Genomic DNA, 27916 nt, shown 5'->3' with positions numbered 1-27916 from the left:
TAAGCTTTAAATTGCTCTGAAAGCAGATACTGTCAGGTGTCATTAGAAAGATCCTGCCTGCCTTACTTGGCTGAAGTTTGATGGCTCTTGGCCAGGTTGCAAGATACAGACTTGCATAATTGGAGCATATTCCATCTCATTGGAAAAAAAAGTTGTCATTTTAGTTCAAACACGTAGCAAGGATTTGCAAATGTTGACAATGTATTGGGGAAGAACACATGCAATGGGAGGAGCTTTCACCAAATCCATGATCATTTTCACATGAGGAGTGAGCGAACAAACTAAACTATGGGATGGTCCAAGTGAACATATCTTTTTAGTTTGCGATTAACATTTGGACCTACATAGTTGTTGATGTACACAAATCAAATTTTCTGCCCATTTTCTCCTTAAAGCAGTGCCTTATGTTGGTTACTAATACTCAAGTGGTGAACATCCAACTTTCCAAGTGACCATTTTTCACTTGTGAGGCTGAATGGTCAGGATATGCTGTCTGTTGACCTACAGGGTACAATGAGGTCAAAGTCAATGGACAGGAACTCTGACAGCATGTAATAAACACAGTGAACTGCTACAATTAATCCCGAGTGGTTTGCTGCCATTGAATAATTTCAAACAATCTTTCTGCAATGCAACACCAATGAGAATGATTTCCCAAAACTGACTTTTTTTTAAATCAGAAATGCCTGTTAAATAATGCAACACTAAAATTAGGAAGATAATCCAAAACAGTAATTTTAAAAGCAAATAATCATTAAACTGATGACACACTGGATTAGAGGAGCTGTTGAACTAGACAGTATAAGCAACCTGGTTATGATAACAGATGGCTCTTTGTGAAGATATTTCTCAAGTTAATTTCTTCTCTTTTCTCCTAGGTCTTTCCAAAATAAATGTCAACTGCAGCCAAGAATCAATGTGTGGCACTTGCAGGCACAAACCCATGCCCCACGACACAGTGGTGCTTCAATATTCTCATCTTCAATCAAGCCACAGCAGTAACCCTTCAGTGCCTCTGCATCAACTATACATGTTAATCCAGCTCCCCTACTGTGTACTCCCTCCAGGCAGTACTTCCATGATACCATCACTCACTCACTTGCTTTTCTAAAGCTTATTCATGTAATTCTGTATATAACAGGGGTGGTTCTCATAAGCAAGTGTGCCCATGACACCGTCTTCACTTAAAAGATAATTCCAGTTTATTATGATTCTTTGCAATGTAACTACCCTAAATGAAGCAATAACATTTTTCAATCCCATTATTGAGTAAATAAATAGTTTTCCAAGGTACATATTTATTTCCAACAGAAACATTAAATTTCTCCCCTAACAAAAACAAAGATTCATCAGGCTTTTGTTGGGAAAAGTTGAAACTATTTAAAGAATTGTTGTGGAGCAGGCAACGCCCCCCCCCCCCCCCCCCCCCAACCATACCTATTTTTCTTGGGAAAATATCTTTAGGTCAGAATTGTGCTGAGAGGGCAGCACGGTGCCGCAGTGGGTTAGCACTGTTGCCTCACGGCGCCGAGGTCCCAGGTTCGATCCCGGCTCTGGGTCACTGTCCGTGTGGAGTTTGCACATTCTCCCCGTGTTTGCGTGGGTTTCACCCCCACAACCCAAAGATGTGCAGGCTAGCTGGATTGGCCATGCTAAATTGCCCCTTAATTGGAAAAAATGAATTGGGTACTCCAAATAAAAACAAAATTGTGCGGAGATATTGATAACTAAAAAAAATCTGCTAATCTGTTTACACCAATGCTCGCCATGTAAAATCAACAACCACACCTCCTTCGCGTCCCCTGAGAAACCTTATACTCCAATAGCGAGTCCTCCCCAGGCCAGAGAGTACAGCATGTACACAGCAGACCAAAGACTGTTCCGTATTCCATTGTTTTTTCCCCTTCTACAGCCATAACTCAATTATCCAATGCCCCGCTCACACAGCCTCATTCCCAAAACCAAACTAGTCCTAAAACATTTTGTTTTGAGACCTAATTGCTCAACTCATTCCCACTCTCAACAGAGAGTGCAGAGGGGTCTGGGGGTCTTCATTCATTAGGCACAGAAAACTTGTATGCAGATGATAAAGAAAGCGAATGGAATGTTGGCGTTTATAGCTAAACGAATAGAGTATAAAGGTAAGGAAGAGTTGTTGCAACTATACAACTATACGTCTGGAGTATTGTGCACAGTTTTGACCCCTTATTTGAGGAAAGATGTAGTGGCATTGGAAGCATTTCAGAGGAGGTTCACTAGATTGATTCCAGAGATGAAGGGTTTGTCGTATGAGGAGATTGAACAGCTTAGGCCAATACTCTCAAGATTTTAGAAGAATGAGGGGAGATCAAATTACAAGATGATAAAAAAGTATGGATAAAGTAGATGTGGAGCGGATGCTTCCTCTTGTGGGGCACTGTAGAATGAGGTCATAGCCTTAGAATAAGAGGTAACAAATTTAAAACTGAGTTGAGGAGGAACTACTTCTCCCAAAGGGTTGTGAATCTGTGACATTCACTACCCCAGAATGGTGGATGCTGGGATAGTGAGAACGTTTAAGGAGGAGTTAGACAGATTTTAATTGGTAATGGGTTGAAGGTTCATGGAGAACGGGCAGGACAGTGGAGTTAAGGCCAGAATGAGATCTGCTACGATCGAATGGCGGAGCAGCCATGATGGGCCAAATGGCCTAATTCTGCTCCTTTATCGTATGAATTTATGAACACCACTCCAACCCAACCTGATTTATTTTCATATTATTGCAGTCCAATAGGTCCTAAATTCTACTTCAAACTGATCCTGACTGCTTTTGCTGACTTTGGATTCATTCACGTTGATGGCAAGATTAACAATTCAGGGCCTATGTGTTGCAATGATTTTAAGAAGACTACCACTGACCCAATCCTCACTAAATGTAAAAACAAAACAACCATAAATTTCACAAGACAACAAAAACGCATAAGAGAATTACGGAAACTTTAAACAGTACTCGATACTGACTAAGTGCGTGGCTCCGAAAGAAACAAAGTTTGAAATGTCATATTTATTCCAAAACAAAATAAATTGCTTCAAATTCCAAATCACACAGCAGCATTCTGTAACATTACCCGAAAATGAAAAAATATCGTTGTAATATTAGTTTCAATATCTGAAGTGATTGGCTACCACCAAGTTTGAACAACAACAATCTAGTTATTGGAATAACTATAACAATATGCAGGGAACTAGGATGTCCAACCAAGTTGTCCAGCTCCAGAATCGACTCTGCTGGGAAAGGCTGTGCTCAGCACCAGATGTCCCACCCCCCACCCCCAGAATCACCCACTATGGCCAGACTGGTCAATCAGATCACATGACCCTTCAAAACCTCGCCCCTTCAAGAGGCCCGCTATTACATCCCTGCCCACTCATGTCCCTTCCTACAACATGCTATAAAAAGTTAAACTATTTCCAAGGCAACGTCAAGAATTAATATTTGTAACACAGTTCATTATCAACTCAAGTCTATCTGGGGACTTCCTCTTTCTCTGGGAGCGACATGGCTCAGCAGGTTGTGTCTCAACAGTAGAGGCAACTCCCGAAAGACGTGCTGTTAGGTGAATTGGACATTCTGAATTCTCCCTCTGTGTACCCGAACAGGCGCCGGAATGTGGCGACTAGGGGATTTTCACAGTAACTTCATTGCAGTGTTAATGTAAGCCTACTTGTGACACTCAGAAAGATGATTATTATGTTACTTACCAGGGCCACTCAGTCAGGATCTACCAAGACACAAGTGCAGACCTGCAGGGGATTTAAACTGTGTTATAGATCCAAAGCTGCATCACTCAAGTGCAAAGGTTTCCACCCCCTCCAGTGTTTCCAAGCCTCTTTCCACCTTGATGAATCAGGTCCACGCTGAACAAGAAAGGAATTAGTTTTGGGCTGATTCACCCTGCTCATCTTCCCATTTAACAGAGATGATCACTTCTTTGACGCACCAGACGATGCAAATTCTTTCATTCAGCGGCACATACTTATGTCTTGACGTGCTTATTAATTTTGTGGTTTAGCTTTTGGGTATCATGTGTTTGAATACCTGTATAGACCCAGCCTTCAGAACAGAGACCATGACACCACACAACCCTGCCATGGCAATCTCTGCAAGACGTGCCAGAACATCGACATGGATACCACCATGACACGTGAGAACACCACCCACCAGGAACGGGGTACATACTCGTGCGACTCGGCCAATGTTGTCTACCTCATACGTTGCAGGAAAGGATGTCCCGAAGCGTGGTACATTGGCGAGACCATGCAGACGCTGCGACAACAAATGATCGGACATCGCGCAACAATCACCAGGCAGGAATGTTCCCTTCCAGTCGGGGAACACTTCAGCAGTCAAGGGCATTCAGTCTCTGATCTCCGGATAAGCATTCTCCAAGGCGGCCTTCAGGACGCACGACAACGCAGAATCGCTAAGCAGAAACTTAGAGCCAAGTTCTGCACACATGAGTGCGGCCTCAACCGGGACCTGGGATTCATGTCGCATTACATTCACCCCCACCATCTGGCCTGGGCTTGCGAAATCCTACCAACTGGCCTGGCTTGAGGCAACTCACACCTCTTTAACCTGGGATTACCTTTATCTCTGGATCTGTAAAGATTTAATTACCTGCAAATGCTCGCTTTCTAAGCATTGTCTGGCATCTTTGAATTTGTCTATGTTTCTGGAACATACCTCTTCATTCCATCATAGAATTTACAGTGCAGAAGGAGGCCATTCGGCCCATCGAGTCTGCACCGGCTCCTCGAAAGAGCACCCTACCCAAGGTTAACACCTCCACCCTATCCCCATAACCCAGTAACCCCACCCAACACTAAGAGCAATTTATCATGGCCAATCCACCTAACCTGCACATCTTTGGACTGTGGGAGGAAACCGGAGCACCCGGAGGAAACCCACGCACACACGGGGAGGATGTGCAGACTCCGCACAGACAGTGACCCAGCCGGGAATCGAACCTGGGACCCTGGAGCTGAGAAGCAATTGTGCTATCCACCGTGCTGCCCCTGAGGAATTCACCTGAGGAAGGAGCAGTGCTCCGAAAGCTAGTGTTTGAAACAAACCTGTTGGACTTTAACCTGGTGTTGTAAGACTTCTTACTGTATAAATTAAATATCAACAAAAATAAGCGTTCCCCAATTAACAGTAGTGTCGGACAAATCCTTCGCTCGCTCAAGACTTTGCAGTTTTGTATATCAGGTGTTGGTTTTCGTTACTCAGGTGTGAACATAACGCACTCTATTGTGACTCTTCACAGAACAAATCATATGATCCTGGTCACCAAAATTCAAGTGGATTTGCAGTGCTGGGATAGTTTGCCTCTTTCCTAACTGGCAGATTCAATCCATAAGAATAAACATTCTGTCCAGATTCCGGTTTCTTTTCAAATACCTCCCTGTTTTTCTAACCAAATCATTTTTTGTTCTGGTTAACAAGTTGATATCAATATTTATCTCAGCAGGCAGACGTCCTGGAGCGATGCTTCAAAGAAGACGATAGGGTGGTGGGCGAGTTCTTCCTTTTCTGCTGTACTATTATTCGGCAGCCAGATTTTAACACGCTGTCATTATCCAAGTTTACAAAGCGCTTCATAGAAGCGTACTTCTGTTGCTCATACCCTCTTCCTGCCTTAATTTGTGCCCCTCTACGCTTTTCCCCCATTAAATATACGTCAGAATCCCACTTGTAATAACCACTTATTCTTGCCCTCTCATGCTTGACTCAGCAGTCGCCTCGTGTAGGAAGAAGGGACTCAAACTTTCTACTGGCCTGTCTGTGGATGGCAACTTAGCCAGCTTTAGCAAGCTGCAGCCAAATTGAATTTACCTAAATTAAGTCTTTACCGCTATATTCAAGCCCATGGTTTTGTTCGCTTGTACGGTCCATCCTTTCCTCAACTGCCAGGGTCCCAGATTCGATTCCCAGCTTGCTTCACTGTCTGTGCAGAGTCGGCACGTTCTCCCTGTGTCTGCGTGGGTTTCCTCCGGGTGCTCTGGTTTCCTCCCACAAGTCCCAAAAGACATGCTGTTAAGTAATTTGCACATTCTGAATTCTACCTCTGTGTACCCAAACAGTCACGGAGTGTGGCGGCTAGGGACTTTTCACAGTAACTTCATTGCAGTGTTAATGTAAGCCCAGTTGTGGCAATAAAGACTATTCTAACTTATTTCATTCAATGTGGGCATTGCTGGTTGGGCCAGCATTTATTACCCATCCCTGAGGATAAGAGTCAACCACATTGTTGTTGATCTTGAGTCATATGGAGGCCAGGCCAGGTAAGGACGGCAGATTTCCTTCCCTAAAGGGCATTAGTGAACCAGATGGGATTTTACGATAATCGACAATGGCTTCATGGTCACCTTTTAATTCCAGATTTTTATTATTTGAATTTCACTATCTGCCACGGCAGGATTCGAACATGACTCTGTGTCTCTGGGTTACTTGACCTTAACTCTCCATCAGGTAAGAAATGATTGGGAAGCTGATCTTGGGCTCGACCTTCAGGTCGGCTGGTGGGAGGAGGCCCTTCTTAGGGTCAACACATCCTCCTGTGCTCGGTTAAGCTTAATTCAGTTTGGAGTTCTGCACAGAATTCACTTTATTAAGGCCTGAATTAGTATGTTTTTCTCCAACACAATAAACAAATGTGGATCATAGACAGAGTGGATAGTCAGAGGCTTTTCCCCAGGGTAGAGGGGTCAATTACTAGGGGGCATAGGTTTAAGGTGCGAGGGGCAAGATTTAGAGGAGATGTACAAGGCAAGTTTTTTTACACAGAGGGTAGTGGGTGCCTGGAACGCACTGTCGGAGGAGGTGGTGGAACCAGGGACGATAGTGACATTTAAGGGGCGTCTTGACAAATACATGAATAGGATGGGAATAGAGGGATACGGACCCAGGAAGTGTAGAAGATTTTAGTTTAGACAGGCAGCATGGTCGGCACGGGCTTGGAGGGCCAAAGGGCCTGTTCCTGTGTTGTACTTTTCTTTGTTCTTCTTTGTTCAAATGCCTCACGTGCTCACTCGCCCCTGCAGGCCAGACTCACATGTTCTGGTCGTGCCCAAAGTTGGCTGGTTTTGGTCATCCTTCTTTGATACTTTTTCCACAGTTCGAGATATTGGCCTGCAGCCTTGCTCTTTGATGGACACATTTGCACTGGTCAGTTTCATTAAGATTGAGGCAGAGTCATTGCATTTGCTTCATTAATAGCCTGCAGGCAGATTGTATTTTTTTTAAATAAATTTAGATTACCCAATTATTTTTTCCAATTAAGGGGCAATTTAGCATGGCCAATCCACCTACTCTGCACATTTTTGGGTTGTGGGGGTGAAACCCACGCAGACACGGGGAAAATGTGCAAACTCTACACGGACAGTGACCCAGAGCCGGGATCGAACCTGGGACCTCAGCGCCGTGAGGCGGTTGTGCTAACCACTAGGCCACCGTGCTGCCCTGCAGGCAGATTGTATTAACCTGGAAGTCCCCGAGCCACCCAATGCTTCATCCTGGTTGGAAGACTTAATATTTTTCTACATTTGGAAGATTAAGAATGCTATAAGAGGATCCACTGACAAATTATTTTGTAGATGGCAACCATTTATCTCTTACTGTAAAGTGTTAATTACTGTCGCCTGTTCATTTTACTATTTTTGTATAGTTTATTTGCTTGTTGGAGGGAATTGCATTATGGCACTGTATTGTACATTGTTTACCTGCTCCTTTCCTCTTTTGGAAATCAATAAAAATAATTTCCATATTGAATTTTCACCAGTAGAACCCAGAGGTTAATCTAATCTGCTTGATGTCAGCCGTGCATGAAATGATATTAGGCTGACATACTCACCAACAGGCCATTATTAATCCCACCCTGATGAGAAAACACTAAATACACTGGGGACCAGAGAATTCATAGAATGTAGTGCTGAAGGAGGCCATCCGGCCCATCCAGTCTGGACCCGCACTTGGAAAGAGCACCCTACTTAATCCCCCACATCCACACTATCCCCGTAACCCAGTAACCCCACCTAACCTTTAGGACACTAAGGGGCAATTTATCATGGCCAATCTACCTAATCTGCACATCTATGAACTGTGGGAGGAAACTGGAGCACCCGGAGGAAACCACGCAGACACGGGGAAAACGTACAAACTAAACAGCAGTGTTGACCACTGTGCCACCCCATTGTTGCTTGGTTGTTTGGACATTGGGTTCCCCTAGATCTGAAGGTACAAACCCTCAGTTCTGTATGTCAGTCAGTTTTAACTGGCACAGCAGTTAAGTTCTCAGTCGGAACACTAGATAAAACCACTTAAAAGAAATACTTTTCCTCAATTTTGATCAGGAATCCTTAATGAATGTAGAGATCAGTGTTATGAAAAAACAAAAATTATTAAATGTGCACCAGTTAGGGCAGCACGGTGGCGCAGTGGTTAGCACTGCTGCCTCACGGCGCTGAGGTCCCAGGTTCGATCCCGGCTCTGGGTCACTGTCCGTGTGGAGTTTGCACATTGTCCCCGTGTTTGCGTGGGTTTCCCCCCCACAACCCAAAAGGGTAGGTGAATTGGCCACGCTAAATTGCCCCTTAATTGGAAAAATGAATTGGGGACTCTAAATTTTTATTTTTTTTTTAAATGTGCACCAGTTGGCAGATTACATCGACTACTTAAAGGAAATGTATGTGAAAACCAGCATTTGTCCAGCATTTGTGGAGTTCCGATTTACAGATTGTGCTGGAGGATTGGCGAAGCTCAGACACTCTTTATAATAAATGTAGCAAGGTGCCAGTCAGGGACTTCTAACTAGCTGATTCATCACTGGTAGTAGACATTTTGCAAAGCATTATTGATGCTTGCCTGTAGAGCATAAAGGCTATTAAGAACAATTTACGCAGTGTTAGAAGCACAGGTCTCCTGCCTTTGTGGAGACAGAGGGCAACTGGATTTGCTGAAATTGATTTAAATAGCTATCAGTAAATATCCAATGGATATATTTGATTTTGAAAGGTGCTACATTTGAGATTTCAAAAGAAGTCAAATATGGATTTTGGCGGCACGGTGGCACAGTGGTTAGCACTGCTGCCTCATGGCACTGAGGACCCGGGTTCGAATCCCGGTCCTGAGTCACTGTCCGTGTGGAGTTTGCACATTCTCCCCGTGTTTGCGTGGGTTTCACCCCCACAACCCAAAGATCTGCAGGGTAGGTGGATTGGCAAGCTAAATTGCCCCTTAATTGGAAAAAAAAGAACTGGGTACTCTAATTTTTTTTTTTAAAAGGTTAAATATGGATTTTAATGGTAAACTAACCAAGTAGGTTGGAAGCTGGTTTGGCAATAAGTGTTAGGTAATGATGATAATCAGTTAACAGTAATGACGAGGGACATTCTGCGGGAATCGATTGTGAACGTCTCTTAATATTATGTTATTTGATTCCTGCTGAAGAGATAAATCACACGAAAAGGATTACAGGCACACTAAATATTTGGACAAATTAATCAAGTGTTATTTAATTTGACGGATGCTTCATAATGTATACTGGCACATAGAAACAGATAGATAGAACAATACAGCACAGAACAGGCCCTTCGGCCCTCAATGTTGTGCCGAACAATGATCACCCTACTCAAACCCACGTAGCCACTCTATACCCGTAACCCAACAACCCCCCCCCCCCCCCCCCCCCCCAACCTTTACTTTTTAGGACACTACGGGCAATTTAGCATAGCCAACCCACCTAACCCGCACATCTTTGGACTGTGGGAGGAAACCGGAGCACCCGGAGGAAACCCACGCACACACGGGGAGGACGTGCAGACTCCGCACAGACAGTGACCCAGCTGGGAATCGAATCTGGGACCCTGGAGCTGTGAAGCATTTATGCTAACCACCATGCTACCGTGTTGCCCGTGTTGACAATAAATAGGTCTTGACCAATACGGAGAGGAAATGGTGGCTTTAAGGGCACCATGGTAGCATAGTGGTTAGCACAATTGCTTCCTAGCTCCAGGGTCCCAGGTTTGATTCCCGGCTTGGGTTACTGTCTGTGCGGAGTTTGCACGTTCTCCCCGGGCAATTTATCATGGCCAATCCACCTAACCAGCACATGTTTGGACTGTGGGAGGAAACCGGAACACCCGAAGGAAACCCACGCACACACGGGGAGAACATGCAGACACCGCACAGACAGTGACCCAGCTGGGAATCGTACCTGGGACCCTGGAGCTGTGAAGCAACCGTGCTAACCTCTTTGCGACTGTGCTGCCTCACTAGAAAGAGCCTCACTTTGTCATACTCACTGAATCATACCTTGCAGACAATGCCCAGTACCACCATCACCATTCCTGGGTATGTCCTGTTCCACCAGCAGGACGGATCCACCAGCAGTGGCAACATAGTGGGAAACATTGACTCCGGCCCCATGAAATCTCATGACATCGGGTTAAACAAGGACAAAGAAACCTGTTGATTATGACCTACTGTCGACCCCTTGCAACACCCCATAGCTGATGAATCAGTAATCCTCCATGTTGAACACTACTTGGAAGAATAGGGGCTGGTTTAGCTCAGTAGGCTAGACAGCTGGTTTGTGATGCAGAACAAATCCTGTACCAGCTGAGAATTCTGAATTCTCCCCGTGTGTATTCAAACAGGCACCGGAATGTGGCGACTAGGGGATTTTCACAGTAACTTCATTGCCGTGTTAATGTAAGCCTACTTGTGACAATAAAGCTTATTTTATTTTTATTTAATAAGGGTGATCAGGGCACAGAATGTACTCTGGGTGGGGAACTTCAATATACATCACTAAGAGTGGCTCGGTAGCAACAGTACTGACCGAGTTGGTCAGGTCCTGAAGGCCATAAGCTGCTGATCTGGGGCTGTGACAGGTGGTGAGTGAACGAACAAGATGAAAAAACCTAAATGCCCTGCCTCATCCTCACCAATCTACGCATTGATCCGATGCACAGTCCTTTTGGAGACTTGTCATTGAATTTACAGAACAGGAGGCCATTTGGCCCATCGAGTCTGCCATCCCTCCCAAGCCCACACCTCCACCCTATCCCCGTAGCCCAGTAACCCAACCTAACCTTTTTGGACACTAAGGGCAATTTAGCATGGCCAATCCACCTACCCTGCACATCTTTGGAGATCAAGTCCCGCTTTCACATTGAGGATATCATCAATGGGTTGCATGGTACTACCACTGTGTTAAATGGAATAGACGTTGGACAGATCTAGCAGCTCAAAATTGGGCACCCATGAATCATTGTGGGCCATCAGTAGCAGCAGCAGAAATGTACTCAACAACAATCTGGAATGACAAAGCTCCGCAAATCCCCCGCTCTACCATTACCACCAAGCTGGACGATCAATCCTGGTTTAATGAAGAGTGCAGGAGGGCATGCCAGGAGCAGCTGCCGGCATACCTAAAAATGAGGTGCCGGCCTGGTAAAGATACAACCAAGCTCTGCCGACCTGCCACATCCAGTCGTGAATGGTGGACAATTAAATGACTAACGGAGGCTGAGGCTGCACAAATAGCCCCACCCACAATGATGGGGCAGCCCAGCATAGTAGTGCAAAAAATAAGGCTGAAAGTTTTGAAACAATACTCGGCCAGAAGTGCCGAGTGAATAATTAATCTCGGCCTCCTCCTGAAGTCCCCAACATCACAGTTTCCCGTTCTTCAGGAAATTTGACTCGCTCCACGTGATATCAAGAAACAGCTGAAGAAACTGGTACTGGAAAGATTATGGGCCCTGACAATATTCCGGCAATGAAATGAAATGAAAATGAAAACCGCTTATTGTCACAAGTAGGCTTCAAATGAAGTTATTGCGAAAAGCCCCCAGTCGCCACATTCCGGCGCCTGTTCGGGGAGGCTGGTACAGTAATTGAACCGTGCTGCTGGCCTGCCTTGGTCTGCTTTAAAAGCCAGCTCATTAGCCCTGTGCTAAACCAGCCCCTACTGAAGTCTTGTGGTCCAGAACTAGTCACACCCCCAAGCCAAGCTGTTCCAGTACAGCTACAACACTGGCATCGACCCGGCAATGTGGAAAATTACTCAGGTGTGTCCTGTGTACAAAAAGTCGAACAAACCCAACCTGGTCAAATACCAATCCATCAGTTGATTCTCAATCATGAGCAAAGCATGGAGGAGGTCGGTAGTGTTATCAAGCAGCACCTATTCAGCAATAATTTGCTCACTGATGCTCAATTTGGGCACTGTTCGGGCCACTCAGCTCTTGACCTCATTACAGTCATGGCCCAACTATGGACAAAACAGCTGAACCCCAGAGGTGAGGTGAGAGTAGCAAAACTGGAATCAGTGGGAATTGAAGAAAACCTCTCCAATGGTTGGAGTCCTACTTAGCACAAAGGAAGATGGCTGTGGTCATTGAAAGTCAATCATCTCACTTCCAGGGCATCATTGCAGTAGAGATTGCTCAGGGCAGTGTCCTGGGCCCAACCTTCTTCAGCAGCTTCATCAAAAACCTTCCTTCGATCATTAGATCAGAAGTGATGATTGCATAATGTTCAGCATCATTCACAACTCCTCAAATACTGAAGCAGTCCGCGCCCACATGCAACAAAACCTGGACAACATTCAGGCTTGGGTTGATGTGTTGTATGGTTACTTGCCATTTAAATTCCAGGCAGTCGCCATCTCAAAGAAGAAAGAATTTAATCACTTCCCCATGACTTACAAAGGCCATCCATCACTGAATTCCCACTATCAACATCAAGTGGGTTGCTATTTACCAGGAGCTGAACTGGAGGAGCAACATAAATAATGCGGCTACAAGTGCACATCAAAGGCTGGGAATTCAATGCCGCACAACTTGCCTCCAGACTTTCCGAGTGTCCACCACCCACAGGCACAAGTCAGGAGTTTGATGGAATACTCTCCATTGCCTGGATGAGTGCAGCTCCAAAAACATTTAAGAACCTCGACATCTTCCAGGACAAAGCTTGATTTGCACCCCATCAAACATATTAAACATTTACCCCCTCCACCACCAGAATACGGTGGCAGCAATGTATACTATCTACAGCAAGTGCCACGGACAGTGCCTGCTAAACCTGCAACCTCTACTACCCAGAAGGACAAGAGCAGCAGACGCGTGGGAACACCATCACCTACAAGTTCTCCTCCAAGCCACTCACCATCCTGACTTGGAAATATATCACCCTGACTTGGAAATATATCACCCTTCCTTCACTGTCACTGGGTTAAAATCCAGGAACACCCACACTAACAGCGCTGTAGACGTAGTCACACTGCATGGAATGCAGCAGTTCAAGAAGGCAGCTCACCACACCATCTTCTTAAGGCAATTAGGATGACCGTAAATGCTGGGCTAGCCAGTGACCTCCACACCCTGAGAAAGAATACATCGTTAAAAAGAGAGCAAGAGTTTAAAAAAAAAATTTAGAGTACCCAATTATTTTTTCCAAGTAAGGGGCAATTTAGAGTGGCCAATCCACCTATCCTGCACTTCTTTCGGTTGTGGGGGCAAAACCCACGCAAACATGGGGAGAATGTGCAAACTCCACACGGACAGTGACCCAGGGCCGGGATTCGAACCCGGGTCCTCAGCGCCTTAGGCAGCAATGCTAACCACTGTGCCACCATGCTGCCCTAAAAGAGAGCAAGAGTTAAATGTGATTATTGCTCTTGCACTAAAAAAGAATGCCAGGATATTGCCAGCGAGTTGAATCATGTCTTGGAATGTGCTTACCAATTAAAATTATAAGCTACAATAGGATTATCCTAACCCTCTATAAGTCCCAGATAAGAGCGAGAACCAGAAATATTTGATTTTATTACAAATGACTTTAAAATAGAATAGTCAGGTTCAAAATGGATGGTCTTGCTCTTTGCTAAGTTTCAACATTTTTGAAGCCAGACAGAAATCAAAGTTATTTTAGGTGAAAATGATTTGGTTGAATAACCGAATAGTTCGGACTTTCTGACTCTGGGTTACTCAAGTTTGTGTAGATGTCATGGTAGCACAATGTTTTGCACAGTTGCTTCAGAGCGCCAGGGGCCTGCTTTCGATTCTTGGCTTGGGTCACTGTCTGTGCGGAGTCTGCACGTTCTCCCCGTGTCTGCGTGGTTTTCCTCCGGGTGCTCCGGTTTCCTCCCACCAGTCCCGAAAGATGTGCAGGTTAGGTGAAATGGACATTCTGAATTCTCGAACAGGCGCTATAGTGTGGTGACTAGCGGATTTTCAGTGACTTCATTGCAGCGTTAATGTAAGCCTACTTGAGACACTAAGAAAGATTATTATGTACTGCATTTATTAATGGGCTTGAACCTCCAGCACATATCTGTCCTTAATTTGGTAGCAATCAACAATGTTATGTAGGTAGCCTAAGGATCCTCATTGTGGAAGATGAAAAAAAAATCTCAGTGATATATTTGAAGCTCCTTTTCTGAGATTAGTGTCAGTGCATACTGAGCACTGAATTTATGATTTTATTTGGCTGGGAGAGCTGACGGTGACCCCCAGCTTCAACAGGTTTGGAAGATTGAAGTCTATCGACAACAAGGAGGTGTCTCGTGTGGATAAGACAGGCGAGTGGTATGGCCCTGGATTGGCAATTAGGAAATGGTAAAATAAAATGTTACCATGGGAAGTTGGGAAATTTAATTCAGCAAATCTGTTAAATTATGGGTTGCGCTAGACAAAATGACAACAGAAACCTGGGCCATCATTAATTCTCTTTTGGGAATAAACCTGCCACACTATCTGGTTTGGCCTATACTTGATGCTCGTCACACAATGTGTGGTTTACCCTTAGTAGCGTCAGGGAAATTAGGCTCAGGCAATAAATGTGGTCTTGCCAGAATGGTCCAAATTCCGACAAAAATATATTGAAAAATCTACTGTACAGCCAGTCTCCATGGATGAAAAAAACCAACATCAAAAAAAGAGGGCGGGCAGCCCCTTAATTGGAAAAAATCAATTGGGTACTCTAAATTTATTTTTAAAAAGAGGGACGTTGGAACAGAGGAATTAAGAGAAGTAGGCAATTTAGCTCTTTGAGCCTGCTCTGCCATTTTATCAGATAATAATATAATAATAATAATCGCTTATTGTCACAAGTAGGCTTCAATGAAGTTACTGTGAAAAGCCCCTAGTCACCACATTCCGGCACCTGTTTGGGGAGGCCGGTACGGGAATTGAACCCGCACTGCTGTCCTTATTCTGCATTACAAACCATCTGCTTAGCCCACTGTGCTAAACCAGCCCCTATAGATCATGACTGATCTCTTCCTGGTCTCAAATCCACCTCCCCATCTGTAGCCCATATCACTTTAACCTGTTTTTTTTTAAATCAAAAAATTATCTGTCTCTTTCTTGAAACCATTTAATGAATCCGATTCCACTATGGAGCAGCAAGTTCCACGTGTTTAAGACGTGAGGGCACAGAAATATCTGTTACATATTTGAAATAACGAATGAATAATTGAAAAGATTAGAGTCATGACGGACTGCAGGATGCTAAATACGAGATTGGAAACAGCGATGACATGACAGGCAATGATAAAATATAACCATACAAATGGCCAACTCACCTCAAAAAATGAAGACAATAGTCAAGAAAGGAGAACAAGAGGCGTAATCAATGACAGGCTACTGGCATTGTATAGTAATCCTTCAACCCAACATGTACGACAACATTGATTTTTAACATTAACTTTTCAAAAATAAGGCTTTGGTCATTCACATCAATGATAAATTCCTGAAGCCACACTCCAGTAACTGCCTAAATTCTGCTGCGGTAGATACACGTTTGTCTTTGCCACTGAAATGTCTTTACTTTAAACCAACTGTGCACGTGCAAAGTCATAGTTTGCAACTATTTTGCAAATGCCAGTATTGTTCCTAATGACAGGATAGATCTATGTAGGCAAGTGGTAACAAAGTCATCTATCGCCATTGACACAAAAGCGGGCATGCACACTTCTACTCCTCAGCTGGTCGACAGAGGGGTTTTTTGGCTGCTGTGATGGTGGCATTTATTTGAAGGAAGAAGTGGTATTGTCAAAACGTGCAGTCGTAAACCACCTAACGTTGGTTGTGTGTGTGGCCTTGGAGCACAGCTGTGTTGTTCCATTCTTATTAGAGGTCTGTAGTCATGGGACCCCCACCATTCTAAGTGAGACTAGTATTGCGAGGGTCTGGAAACATACTTGATGGAGAAGAGCTTCTGATATTTAATCTGTTGGAATTTATTTCCTCTTGTGTGGGAAATATCCAACACCATCATGTTTTGCTCCCCCCAAAAAAGCTGTTAAAATTTTGGTCGACATAAATCCAATTTAACTTCAAACCAAGAAGCGGTTGCCAGGAATGTAAGTACCATGGCAGACCAAATTGTTTTTGCCTCATCAACTAGGATGTCGCATATTTTCAAGTTTCTGAAATAGACAGTACTCTCTAAATATTTACATTTTTCTTGAAAGAACATTGACATTTTTGAAAATATGAATATTCGGAAAAGGTTCACAAGTTGGTAACGGAAATGGGAGTAATCTCAGCTTTCATTTATTGGAAGCACCAGGAACTTTGTTAATATGCTTAGAAATGTTATGTAGTGATATTTATAACAACATCGTTTTTAGGACCTCCTAAAGCGATATCAACTCCTCAAGATCAAAGATATTAAGGCAGTCCCATTAAATATATTTTTTTTGTAGTTTTTATTACAGAACAAAGTGGAATCTCACAGCAGTAAAGAACTCCAATCATTGAGACTTGCAGCTGTGTAAGACCATTAAAGTACTCAACCCCCTTCAAGCTGAGTCCTGCTATGCTAATTAAAATCCATCTGCACACAGCTTTGCACTTGGTGCTTTTGTAGACAAAAGTCATGTTGCACCTGAAATTCTCTTACTACCTCAATATGCAGTGTAGCTCTGTCTCGCTATTGGCAAAACCTCACCATTTGGAGGACTCGGGGGGCAGTTAGAATAATCGCATTTTAATCGGAAAACAACAATTCATGGGGAAGGCAAAGATGAAATGAGTCTCTCTCATGCAAACATTCTATACATATGTGATTCAAGAAAATACAGCACAAATTACTAAAGGTTATCAGTGGTGCTTCATTTTTGTATCACATTCTAAAATTCAGTCGGTATGGTTGTGCCATAGATTAGGTAAATCTTTATCAAAAAGCACCCTGTCCCAAATATTCCATCATGAAATAAAGATTGCTCATCTTTTTAACTGTTGTTTCCATTAACACATGTTTTTTTAAAAAAAGTTTTCAAATGATGGCCACAGCAAATGAAAGCATTCTTAATTTTCTACATATTCAACAACCACATGTTGCTGCAGGTGACCGAACATAACACAAGTTTTGTCAATAATCAAATTTAATATCATGGCTTACATGAATGCTAAAATTATTGCTGACTTTAATTTCTAGTTATTATTCTATAAAGTACCTTTGTTCTCAACAGATTTAAGGTGCCTCTCAGCCCACCCACAATATTGCAGTGGACCTTTAACACTGGCTGATATAAATTCTGACACAAGGCCACGTTATCCATACGCAACATGAAATTCTTCCCACAATGAAAATTACAGCAATTTTCAACCATTATGCTGCCTTCTATAAATTGTGTGCCATTAAGAGAGCCTGGTGTGTTGCTGCATAGTAAAAAACCCCAACTACTTAGTCAAAAAGGAATTGGTCTTACCTTATCATCGATGTCACTCTCACTGTCACACTGTTAGAAAAAGAAAAATGATAAATTAGTTTGAAATCTAAAAGCACATTTCAAAACTACAGACTGAAAGTTTGGTCAACTTCTGATGCAGTAAAACGATTAACAGATTGGTTTTGGGAATAGAAAGGATTTATTTACAAAGATAGCATAATGGGCTCTGAAATAGGGCCAGAGATATAAAGCATGAGATAAATGACATTGCCTCATTCTTAATTTCTTTAAACTGGGGTGCTGTTTTTGAAACTAAAAAAGTGCTTGTTGGCAAGCTATTCAACTGTGGCACAGTCATAGTCTGTTGCACCTCATCCTGATGCCTACACTTGCAATTCCTGGTCCTAATTTATATTTTTTCCTGGACTAGGAGACCCGAGGTGAATTATGTTCCACCTCCACCACTTCCCAACTGAGACCAGGTAATTTAGGACACAACAGGAATCTAATTTGGGAATTTCCTAATCTTCCTGTCCTATACATTAGCATTACATGCTGTCGTCACTCACTGAGTAACTAGGAATCCTTTAAACTCGGATCAATTTGGATTGAAACAGTGCACAATACTGTTACCTAGTTTAATAGAGAGAGGGATTTGCGAAATAAAGCAAACTCTTAAAAACAGAACTTCTGTCATACACAACTGGAACATGAGATTAACCAAGCATCTCTTCAGACTCGAGTTACTCTGTCACCAGGTAGGCTAAACAGTAATCTGTGGCCGGACAATGAAACCAAGTGAGTATTAGCAGTTAAGCCAACAACACATCATGCAGATAATACTGAAATTACATCATGATGTCTGATATTTCAGAGCACTGGCATTTCACAGAAAAATCCAAGTAAATGATCAATTTTAGGCCAAAAAATGCAAGTTCTAATTTGGCAAAGGTTTTGACTGGTTCCAATCTTCTACTCATTTGCTATATTACATTTCTGCACCAAATCTACACATAATGAGGCACAAAAGTCACAACGTAACAAATCTCAATCAACTATGATATACCACCTCGACCACAGCTTATCGGCTGTCTTGCAATGACTAATTTGTGTCAGTTCTACAGAAGTATTTGGAGACAATCCAGTGACTGAGCATCATAAAGGCTGGATTAATCTTTTGCCTACCAATGCAATTTAACCCCAAGGCTTTTGAGCCCATATGACAGTTTTGCAGCCAAGTTATACAGGCTCCACAAGCTAGGTTACACGATGTTCCTAAATTCTCAACACTACTATGCATGTGAAGGCAATTATTGTTGCATAACAGTTTGTACAAACCTGCACATCTACAGATATGCTGAGAGTTTCAAAAGGAAGTCAGTGTGGCTAACTGCCTGCAGCAAAGTTAATTAACCACCCTTATTTGAGCCAGGCTGCATAAAATAGTTCTTTGCAGATTGGAAGGGCAGTCACTCTAGCTATGCATAATTAGACAAACCATTTTTGGGTGGGTGGTACAAGTGAAAATTGCTAAGTCATATGGACAGGTTTACCACAGGTAATGTCATGGCTCAAATATCAAAGGTTTTTAAAAATAAATTTAGAGTACCCAATTCATTTTTTTCCAATTAAGGGGCAATTTAGTGTGGCCAATCCACCTAGCCTGCACATCTTTGGGTTGTGGGGGTGAAAACCCTCAGATCGGCTGCAGGACATACTGAAGGGGGAGGGTGAACAGCCAGTTGTCGTGGTGCATATAGGCACCAACGATATAGGTAAAAACGGGATGAGGTCCTACAATCAGAATTTAGGGAGTTAGGAGATAAGTTAAAAAGTAGGACCTCAAAGGCAGTAATCTTAGGATTGCTACCTGTGCCATGGGACAGTCAGAGTAGAAATTCAAGAATAGTCAGAATGAATACGTGGCTTGAGAGATGGTGCAGGAGGGAGGGGTTCAGATTTTTGGGACATTAGAACCGGTTCTGGGGGCGGTGGGACCATTACAAACCGGATGGTCTACACCTGGGCAGGACTGGAACCAATGCGGCAGGGGGATGGGAACTAGATTAGGAAGTTAGAGGTTAGTAAAGAGGCAGCAACTAAAACCAGTAAAGTACTAGATAATAAACTCAATGTGACTAAGGGGAAGAGTAGACAGGGAAGAGATGATGAACGCAAATGGACAGATGGTCCGAGGTGCATTTGTTTTAATGCAAGAAGTGTAGCAGGTAAGGCAGATGAACTTAGGGATTGGCTTAGTACCTGGGAATATGATGTTATTGGTATTACTGAGACTTGGTTGAGGGAAGGGCAAAACTGGCAACTAAATATCCCAGAGTTTAGATGCTTCAGGAGGGATAGAGAGGGAGGTAAAAGGGGTGGAGGAGTTGCATTACTGGTTAGAGATGATATCACAGCTGTGATTAAGGAGGGCACGATGGAGGATTCGAGCACTGAGGCAATAATGGTAGAGTTAAGAAATAGGAAGGGTGCAGAAGGCTGGGAGGGCCGAAGGGCCTGTTCCTGTGCTGTAATTTTCTTTGTTCTTTGTTCTAAATTTCCTAAAGGAATGCTGTAGGTTCACAAATATGCACCATCACCAACATCTGCTTTTCTCCTACAGCCAAAAACTAAAATTTGAACAGACTACAGAAGGCATTTTATCTTTTCAATTTCTTACATAGCAAGATAAATATGGCCACCAGTGTTCCATTGCTCATTTTCATCATTACAACACTGAAATTGGCATTCGATGGTGTGGAGCACGGCCCCATTTTAAGAGAACATCTCTTCAACTACCCTCTCAATAGGTAATATTTTAAACCCGTGTGGGACTGAAATGTCTTCAGCCTTCTGGGAGGGCAGTAAATACCCTTATGATAAGTGTTACTTGTTTTTTTAATTTAGCATACCCAATTAATTTTTTCAATTAAGGGGCAATTTAGCGTGGCCAATCCACCTAGCCTGCACATCTTTGGGTTGTGGGGGTGAAACCCACACAAACACGGGGAGAATGTGCAAACTCCACATGGACAGTGACCCAGAGCCGGGATCGAACCTAGGACCTCGGCACCGTGAGGCTGCAGTGCTAACCACTAGGCCACCGTGCTGCCCCATAACTGTTACTTATAACCAATGCATAGCTCAGCAATACATTTGAGCAATCCCAACACATGACCTCCTTCGTATTAAACGATTCTCATCAAGAAGGACATCTGTTGGGGAGTTAATAAAATAAATTTAAGCTTGACTGTAGAAGGTTTGATCTTGGGAAATGCCACTTGTTAAAGGCATGCTCACAAATAAGAGCTTTTTGAGTCTTAAAGTAACACTTCCTTTATTACATTTCACAACACTATACTGAATATATTTTATATGCAGGAAATAGGTGGGCTTCGCTAAATGAAATGAAATGAAATGAAAATGAAAATTGCTTATTGTCACGAGTAGGCTTCAATGAAGTTACTGTGAAAACCTCCTAGTCGCCACATTCCGGTGCCTGTTCGGGGAGGCTGGTACGGGAATTGAACCCGCGCTGCTGGTAAAAGTAGTATACTTGGGTTTCCAAAAGTCATTTGCTGAGGTGCTGCACAAAATACTAATCGGTATGATATGGGCCAATGGAGTTAGGGGTAATACTTTAGCATGGATAGAGGATTGTTCAGCGGATAGAAAGCAGACATAAATGAGGCTTTGACAAGCTAGAAGGCAGTGAAGAACAGAGTGCCGGAAGGATCAGTGCTGGGATCACAGCTATTTACAATCTATATTAATTACTTAAAAGAAGAGGCACAGAGTATTGTGTCAAAGTTTGCTGATGATAGCAAGTTATATGGGCAAGTCAGCTGAGGGAAGGACACAGAAATGCTGCAATAGATTTATAGACAGGATGGACGAGCAGGAAACAAGATGGCAGATGGAGTGTAATGTAAGGAAGTGAGAGGTTATATAGGAGGCGGTGGAATAGTGGAATTGTCGCTGGATTAGCGATCAAGCCTCTGCCTCCCATATAATCGAGAGTAATGCTCTGCGGACGGGTTTGAATCCCATCAAGGCAGATGGCGAAATTTAAATTAAAAACAAATCTGGAATTAAAAGTCTAATGATGCCCATGAAACCATTGCCAATTGTCGTAAAGATTCATCTGGTTCACTGATGTCTTTAAGGGAGAGAAATCTGCTTTTCTTACCTGGTCTGGCTTACATGGAGCTCCAGATCCAAAGCAATGCGATTAACTCTTTTTAAAAAAATTTAGATTACCCAATTATTTTTTCCAATTAAGGGGCAATTTAGCGTGGCCAATCCACCTACTCTGCACATCTTTGGGTTGTGGGGGCGAAACCTACGCAAACACGGGGAGAACGTGCAAACTCCACACGGACAGTGACCCAGAGCTGGGATCGAACCTGGGATCTCAACGCCGTGAGGCAGCAGTGCTAACCACTGCCCCACCATGCTGCCCTCAATGTGATTAACTCATAAAATGCCTTTTGAAATGCACCAAGTTCAATGGCAAGTAGGGATGGGCAATAAGTGCTGGCCCAGCCAGCATTGTCCACATGCCATGAATGAATCGGGGAAAAAAATCACTTTGGTCAGAAGAAAAACAGAATATTCGTTAATGGTGCGAAACGTGTAAGTCTTGATGTTCAAAGAGATTTGGGCGTGCTTGTACAAAGAATGCAAAGTCAGCATGTAGGTGCAGCAAGCAATTAGGAAGGCGAATAATGGCTTTTATTGCAAGGGAATTGTCAAACAAGATTAAAGAAGTGTTATTGCGATTGTACTGGGGGTGATCTAACAGAAAGGTTTCGAAGTGTGGCGGGTTTTTCTGGGAGTTTTCCACCGGCTCGTCGGAGAGTTTCCTCACAGCTATCTAACCGCACTTAGTCACTTTTTTGGGCCCTGGGGAGTTTCTCACCGGTTTAGCCCACACTTCGAATTTTTTCATCACTAAGGAGCTAACCTCCGAGATCAGCCCATCATTTTGAAAGGGTGTCGTGACCTGTAAGTGAGCTTGTGGGTTCCCCACACCCCCGACCAGGGGGCTTAGATTTAAGAGAAAGGGCATGAGATTTAGAGGGAACTTGAGGAAAAACGTTTTATCCGGAGGATGGTGAGAGTTTGGAATTCACTGCCTGAAAGGGAGGAATCCTCATAACATTTAAGAAGTATTTAGAGGTCGACTTACGATGCCACGGCATACAAAGCTACGGGTCAAATGCTGAAAATGGGGTTAGAAGAGCTAGATGGTTGTTTTGACTGGCACAGACGTGATGGGCCGAAGGACTTTTCTCTGTGCTGTAGACCTCTATGACTCGACGTGGCTGTAGGCTCTATTAATAACGCAAACAAAGAAATGCAGATCTGCTAAGTAAATTTTTTGCATCAGTTTTCACCATGGAAGACATTGCAAAGATTCTGAGATATCAGAGGGCTGATTTCAAGAGAACATGGTTGAACTTACAAAAAATCCCAATACAAGGGATAAGAATATTAGGGAAGCTAAGGGGCTAAAGGATAACAAGTTACCAGGACCCAATGAACAGCAGGCCAGGGTTTTAACGGAAGTGGCTGCAGAGATAGTGGACCCATAGGTTTGAAATGTTAGTCCACTCACTAAATCTGTGAGGGTACCAGAAGATTGGAAAAAAAAGCCAATGTGTCTCACTTGTTCAAAAAGTGAGAAAGGCAGAAGGCAGGGAACTATAGGCCAATTAGTTTAACATCTATTATTGGCAAGATGCTGGAGTCAATATCAAAGAGGAATAGCTAATCATTTAGGAAAGCTGATATAATCAACCTAGTCAACACGGTTTTATGAAAGGTAAATCATGTTTGACAAACTTGCTCAAATTCTTTGAGACTGTAACAGGCATAGTAGATAGAGGGAACCTGTAGATGTAGTGTATTTAGATTTCCAAAAGGCATTTGACAGGGTGCCGCATGAGAGGCTGGTGCATTAAGTAAAAGCCCACGGAATTAACGGAAGTGTGTTAGCATGGATTGAAAATTGGTTGTCACACAGAAAACAGACAGTTGGAATAAATGGGACCTTTTCAGAGTGGAATGATGTAACTAGTGGAGTAACGCAGGGATCAGTTCTTGGCCCACAATTATTCACCCTTTACATGAATGACCTGGAGGAAGAAACAGAATGAAAAGTTGCGAAATTTGCTGATGATATGAAAATAGGTGGAAGGACATGTTGAGACGAAGATATTGTGATTATGCAATGGGATATTGATAGATTGGGTGACTGGGTGAAAACCTGGCAAATTAAGTTTAATGTGGGGAAGTGTGAGGTCATGTTTATTTGGCAGGAGGAATCAAAAGGCAGGTTATCTAAATGGAGAGAGACTGCAGGTGAGTGAAGTACAGAGGGATCTAGGTGTTCTAGTGCATGAATCACAAAAAGCTAGCAGGCTGGTCCAACAAGTAGCTAAGAAAGCAAATGGCATTTTGGTCATTATAGCAAAGGAGTTGGGTGTTTACAAATAGGGATATTTTGTTGCAATTGTGCAGGGTGTAGGTGAGGCCTCACCTGGAATACTGCACACAGTTTTATTCCCCTTAAAAAAGGATATAGCGGGCAGCACGGTGCCACAGTGGGTTAGCCCTGCAGCCTCACGGCGCCGAAGTCCCAGGTTCGATCCCGGCTCTGGGTCACTGTCCGTGTGGAGTTTGCACATTCTCCCCGTGTCTGCGTGGGTTTCGCCCCACAACCCAAAGATGTGCAGTGTAGGTGGATTGGCCACGCTAAATTGCCCCTTAATTGGAAAAAATGAATTGGGTACTCTAAATTAAAAAAAAAAAGGATATAGCAACATTGGAGGCAGTCCAAAGGAGATTGACCAGGCTAATTTCTGGGATGAGAGGGTTGTCCTTTTGAGAGAGACTAAATAGTCTGGGTCTGTATTCCTTGGTGTTTAGAAGAGTGAGGGGTGACTTCCGGTGTGCACCATGGAGTAAGTGGTCACACAAAAGGCAGCTCCTGCCCAAGGTTACAGAAAATAACTCTTTGTTAAGCAGTATGGGGATGGAATTTTGATGAACAAGCATAGGTGAATGTTGGAGGAGTACTTTCCCCCAGGAATGGTATGTTTCTTGGTTACCACACCCGCAGAAACAGTGAAAGATTTGGCTGGAGCTACAGCAGAGACAAAAGCCTCTTCCAGCGTGCAGGCGGGGGAAGGGCGAGTTTAAAGGCCTCAAGCTGACCTGAGGGCCTTTATGAAAGCTGAATTCTAGCAGCAGAGGGAAAAACTGTGAAAAGATCTCACCAAGGGCTCTTTTAAGGGCCCGCAACGGCGCTGATTTGATTTTTCCCCGGGTGGGAACGCAGCCTCTGTGCTTGGCGGCCGTTGGATGGGCTGGACTAGAAGTGGAGCGACGAGAAAATCAACTTTGCAGCAGAAGGTGTGAGGCAAAAAGGACAAGATGGCGGCAGGCAGGGAACCGGCAGCGTGACAGCAGTGGGCGAGGTAGCAGCAGGATCTGCTGCTGCACTCCTTCCAGGAACTAAAAGCTGAGATCCTGGAGCCGTTGAGGGCATCGCTGGACAGGCTCGGGGCGACTCAGACGGCTCAGGCTGCGGAGATTCGGGAGCTGCAGCAGAAGGCTTCGGAGAACGAGGACAAACTCCTCGGCCTGGCGGTGAAGGTGGAGTCGCACGAGGCACTTCACAAGAAATGGTTGGCAAGGATGGAGGAGATGGAGAATCGCTCCTGCCGGAAGAATCTGCGGATTTTGGGCCTCCTGGAGGGGCTGGAAGGTTCGGATTTGGGGGCCCATGTGAACTCACTGATGGGCGCGGGTCGTTCCGGGTACCCCTGGAGCTGGAGTGCCAATCGGGTGCTGCTGCGGAAGCCCGGCCGAACCAACGAACGCGCGCCCAGGGCGGTGCTGGTCCGCTTTTAACGCTTGGTCGACCGTAAGTGTGTGCTTTGTTGGGCGATGAAGGAGAGGAGTAGTAAATGGGAGAATACGGAGATCAGGATCTACCAGGACTGGAGTGCGGAGGTGGTGAAGAGAAGGGCTGGGTTACCAGGACTGGAGTGCGGAGGTGGTGAAGAGAAGGGCTGGGTTTAACCGGGCGAAGGCAGTGGCCACAAGAAAGGGGTCAAGTTTGGCCTGTTACAGCCGGCACGCCTGTGGGTCACTTATAAAGACCGCCAACTGTATTTTGACTCCCCGGAAGAGGCCTGGACTTTTGTCCAGGCAGAGAAGCTGGACTTGAACTGAGGACTGGGGGCTGGGGAACGTTGTACGCAGCCCGGAGGCTTTGTCCTCCATGATATCCTTTCGCTCTTTTTGGTTCTATTGGACGATGTTTTTTTTTTTGCTGTCTTGCCTTTTCTTTTCTGCTTTTCGGGACTGTTATCTGTTTACTTGGGTGTTTTATCATATCATGTTGGGATTTTTATTATTTCACTGGTTGCGGGTTTGGGTGGGGTTCGCGGCCCTGTTGGGTCATGGGCCTGTCTTCCTGCGTTTTGGATCAGGGGGCGGGGCTTGGAATGGGGGCGCGGGCGTTTCTCCCGCGTTGGAGAAGCAGGGGTCGGGGTCGGCATTGGGGGAATGGTTGTGTGACACTGGGGAGGGTAATTAGGGTGGCGGGAGCAGCCGGGTCAGCAGGAGTCGGCTGACTTACGGAAGTACAATGACCGGAGTTACGCAGCTGGGGGGGCCCTAGCTTGGGGAGGGGTTGGGGGGTTGGGTGATACCGGGTTGCTGTTGGAATGGCCAAGAAGGAGCTGGAGCGTGCAGAGGGGGTCGGGATGGGGGTCTGTCGCTGTGGGGAACGGGCCGAGCGGGGGGCGCGGGCACGGTGGCGGATTACGAAGGGTGATGGCTAGTCGACGGGGGAGGGGGGGCAGGTGGCCCTCCGATCCAGCTGATCACCTGGAATGTGAGGGGACTGAATGGGCCGGTCAAACGGTCCCACGTGTTCGCAGCACCTGAGGGGGCTGAAGCTGGACGTGGCCATGCTTCAGGAGACGCACCTGAAGGTGGCGGATCAGTTAGGTTGAGGAAGGGGTGGGTGGGCCAAGTGTTTCATTCGGGCTGGATTCAAAAAAAACCGGGGGTGGCGATCCTGGGTGGGGAAGAGGGGTGTCCGTTTGAGGCGTCGAGTGTGGTGGGCAGACAGCGGCGGGAGGTATGTGATGGTAAGCGGCAAGCTGCAGGGAGGAGCGGGTGGGGTTTGTCAATGTATACGCCCCGAATTGGGACGATGCAGGTTTCATGTGGCGCATGTTGGGCCGGATTCCAGATTTGGGGTGGGGGGCCTGATAATGGGGGGGGGGATTTCACACGGTGCTGGATCCCACTGTGTTCGATCCAGTTCCAGACGGTAGGAGGGTCTGCGGCGGCTAAGTTGCTGAGGGGGTTTATGGACCAGATTGGAGGGGTGGATCCTTGGAGGTTCGCGAGGCCGAGGCCAGGGGAATTTTCATACTTCTCCATGTGCATAAGGCCTACTCCCCGGATCGATTTCATTGTTTTGAGTAGGGCGCTGATTGCAGGGGTAGTAGACGCTGAGTACTCGGCGATAGCCATTTCTGACCATGCCCGCATTGGGTGGACCTCGAGCTGGGGGAGGAGAGGGACCAGCGCTCGTTGTTGCGCTTGGAGGTGGGGCTGCTGGCGGACGAGGATGTGAGGGGGCGGGTTCGAGGATGCATCGAGAGGTACCTAGAGGCCAACGATAATGGGGATGTCCGAGTGGGGATGGTCTGGGAGGCGCTGAAGGCGGTGGTTCGGGGGGAGTTGATCTCCATTCAGGCCCACAGGGAGAGAGGGGAGCAGAGAGAAAGGAGAGACTGGTGGGGGAGATGGTGAGGGTGGACAGGAGGTACGCGGAGGCCCCGAGAGGGATTGCTGAGGGAGCGACGCAGCCTCGGGCTGAGTTCGACTTGTTGACCACCAGAAAGGCGGAGGAGGCTCAATGGAGAAAGGCTCAGGGTGCTGTGTACGAGTATGGGGAGAAGGCGAGCAGGATGCTGGCACACCAGCTCCGTAAGCGGGATGCGGCTAGGGAGATTGGTGGAGTTAAGGATCAGGGAGGAAATGTGGTGCGGAGGGGGGTAGACATTAATAGGGTCTTCAGGGACTTTTATGAGAGACTATATCGGTCCGAACCTCCGGCGGAGAAGGGGGGATGGGGCGCTTTTTGGACCGGCTGA

The 27916-nt window shown here is 45.0% G+C and overlaps 1 protein-coding gene across 13 annotated transcripts in view; it reads right to left on the bottom strand.

Annotated features, from left to right (window-relative positions):
- The window catches only part of fbrsl1 (fibrosin-like 1), a 1082194-nt gene that overhangs the window by 238675 nt on the left and 815603 nt on the right, over nucleotides 1-27916 (bottom strand). For all 13 annotated transcript variants that reach the window (XM_038805641.1, XM_038805908.1, XM_038805817.1 and 10 more), the window contains one exon: nucleotides 17769-17798. In XM_038805641.1, the coding sequence (XP_038661569.1) occupies nucleotides 17769-17798 (30 nt within the window). The remainder of the gene's footprint in view (nucleotides 1-17768; nucleotides 17799-27916) is intronic.

This window comes from Scyliorhinus canicula, chromosome 1, assembly GCF_902713615.1.
Source record: "Scyliorhinus canicula chromosome 1, sScyCan1.1, whole genome shotgun sequence".
Lineage (NCBI taxonomy): Eukaryota > Metazoa > Chordata > Chondrichthyes > Carcharhiniformes > Scyliorhinidae > Scyliorhinus > Scyliorhinus canicula.
The sequence above is the reverse complement of the archived record's forward strand: the minus strand, read 5'-3'. Positions and strand labels throughout refer to the sequence as shown.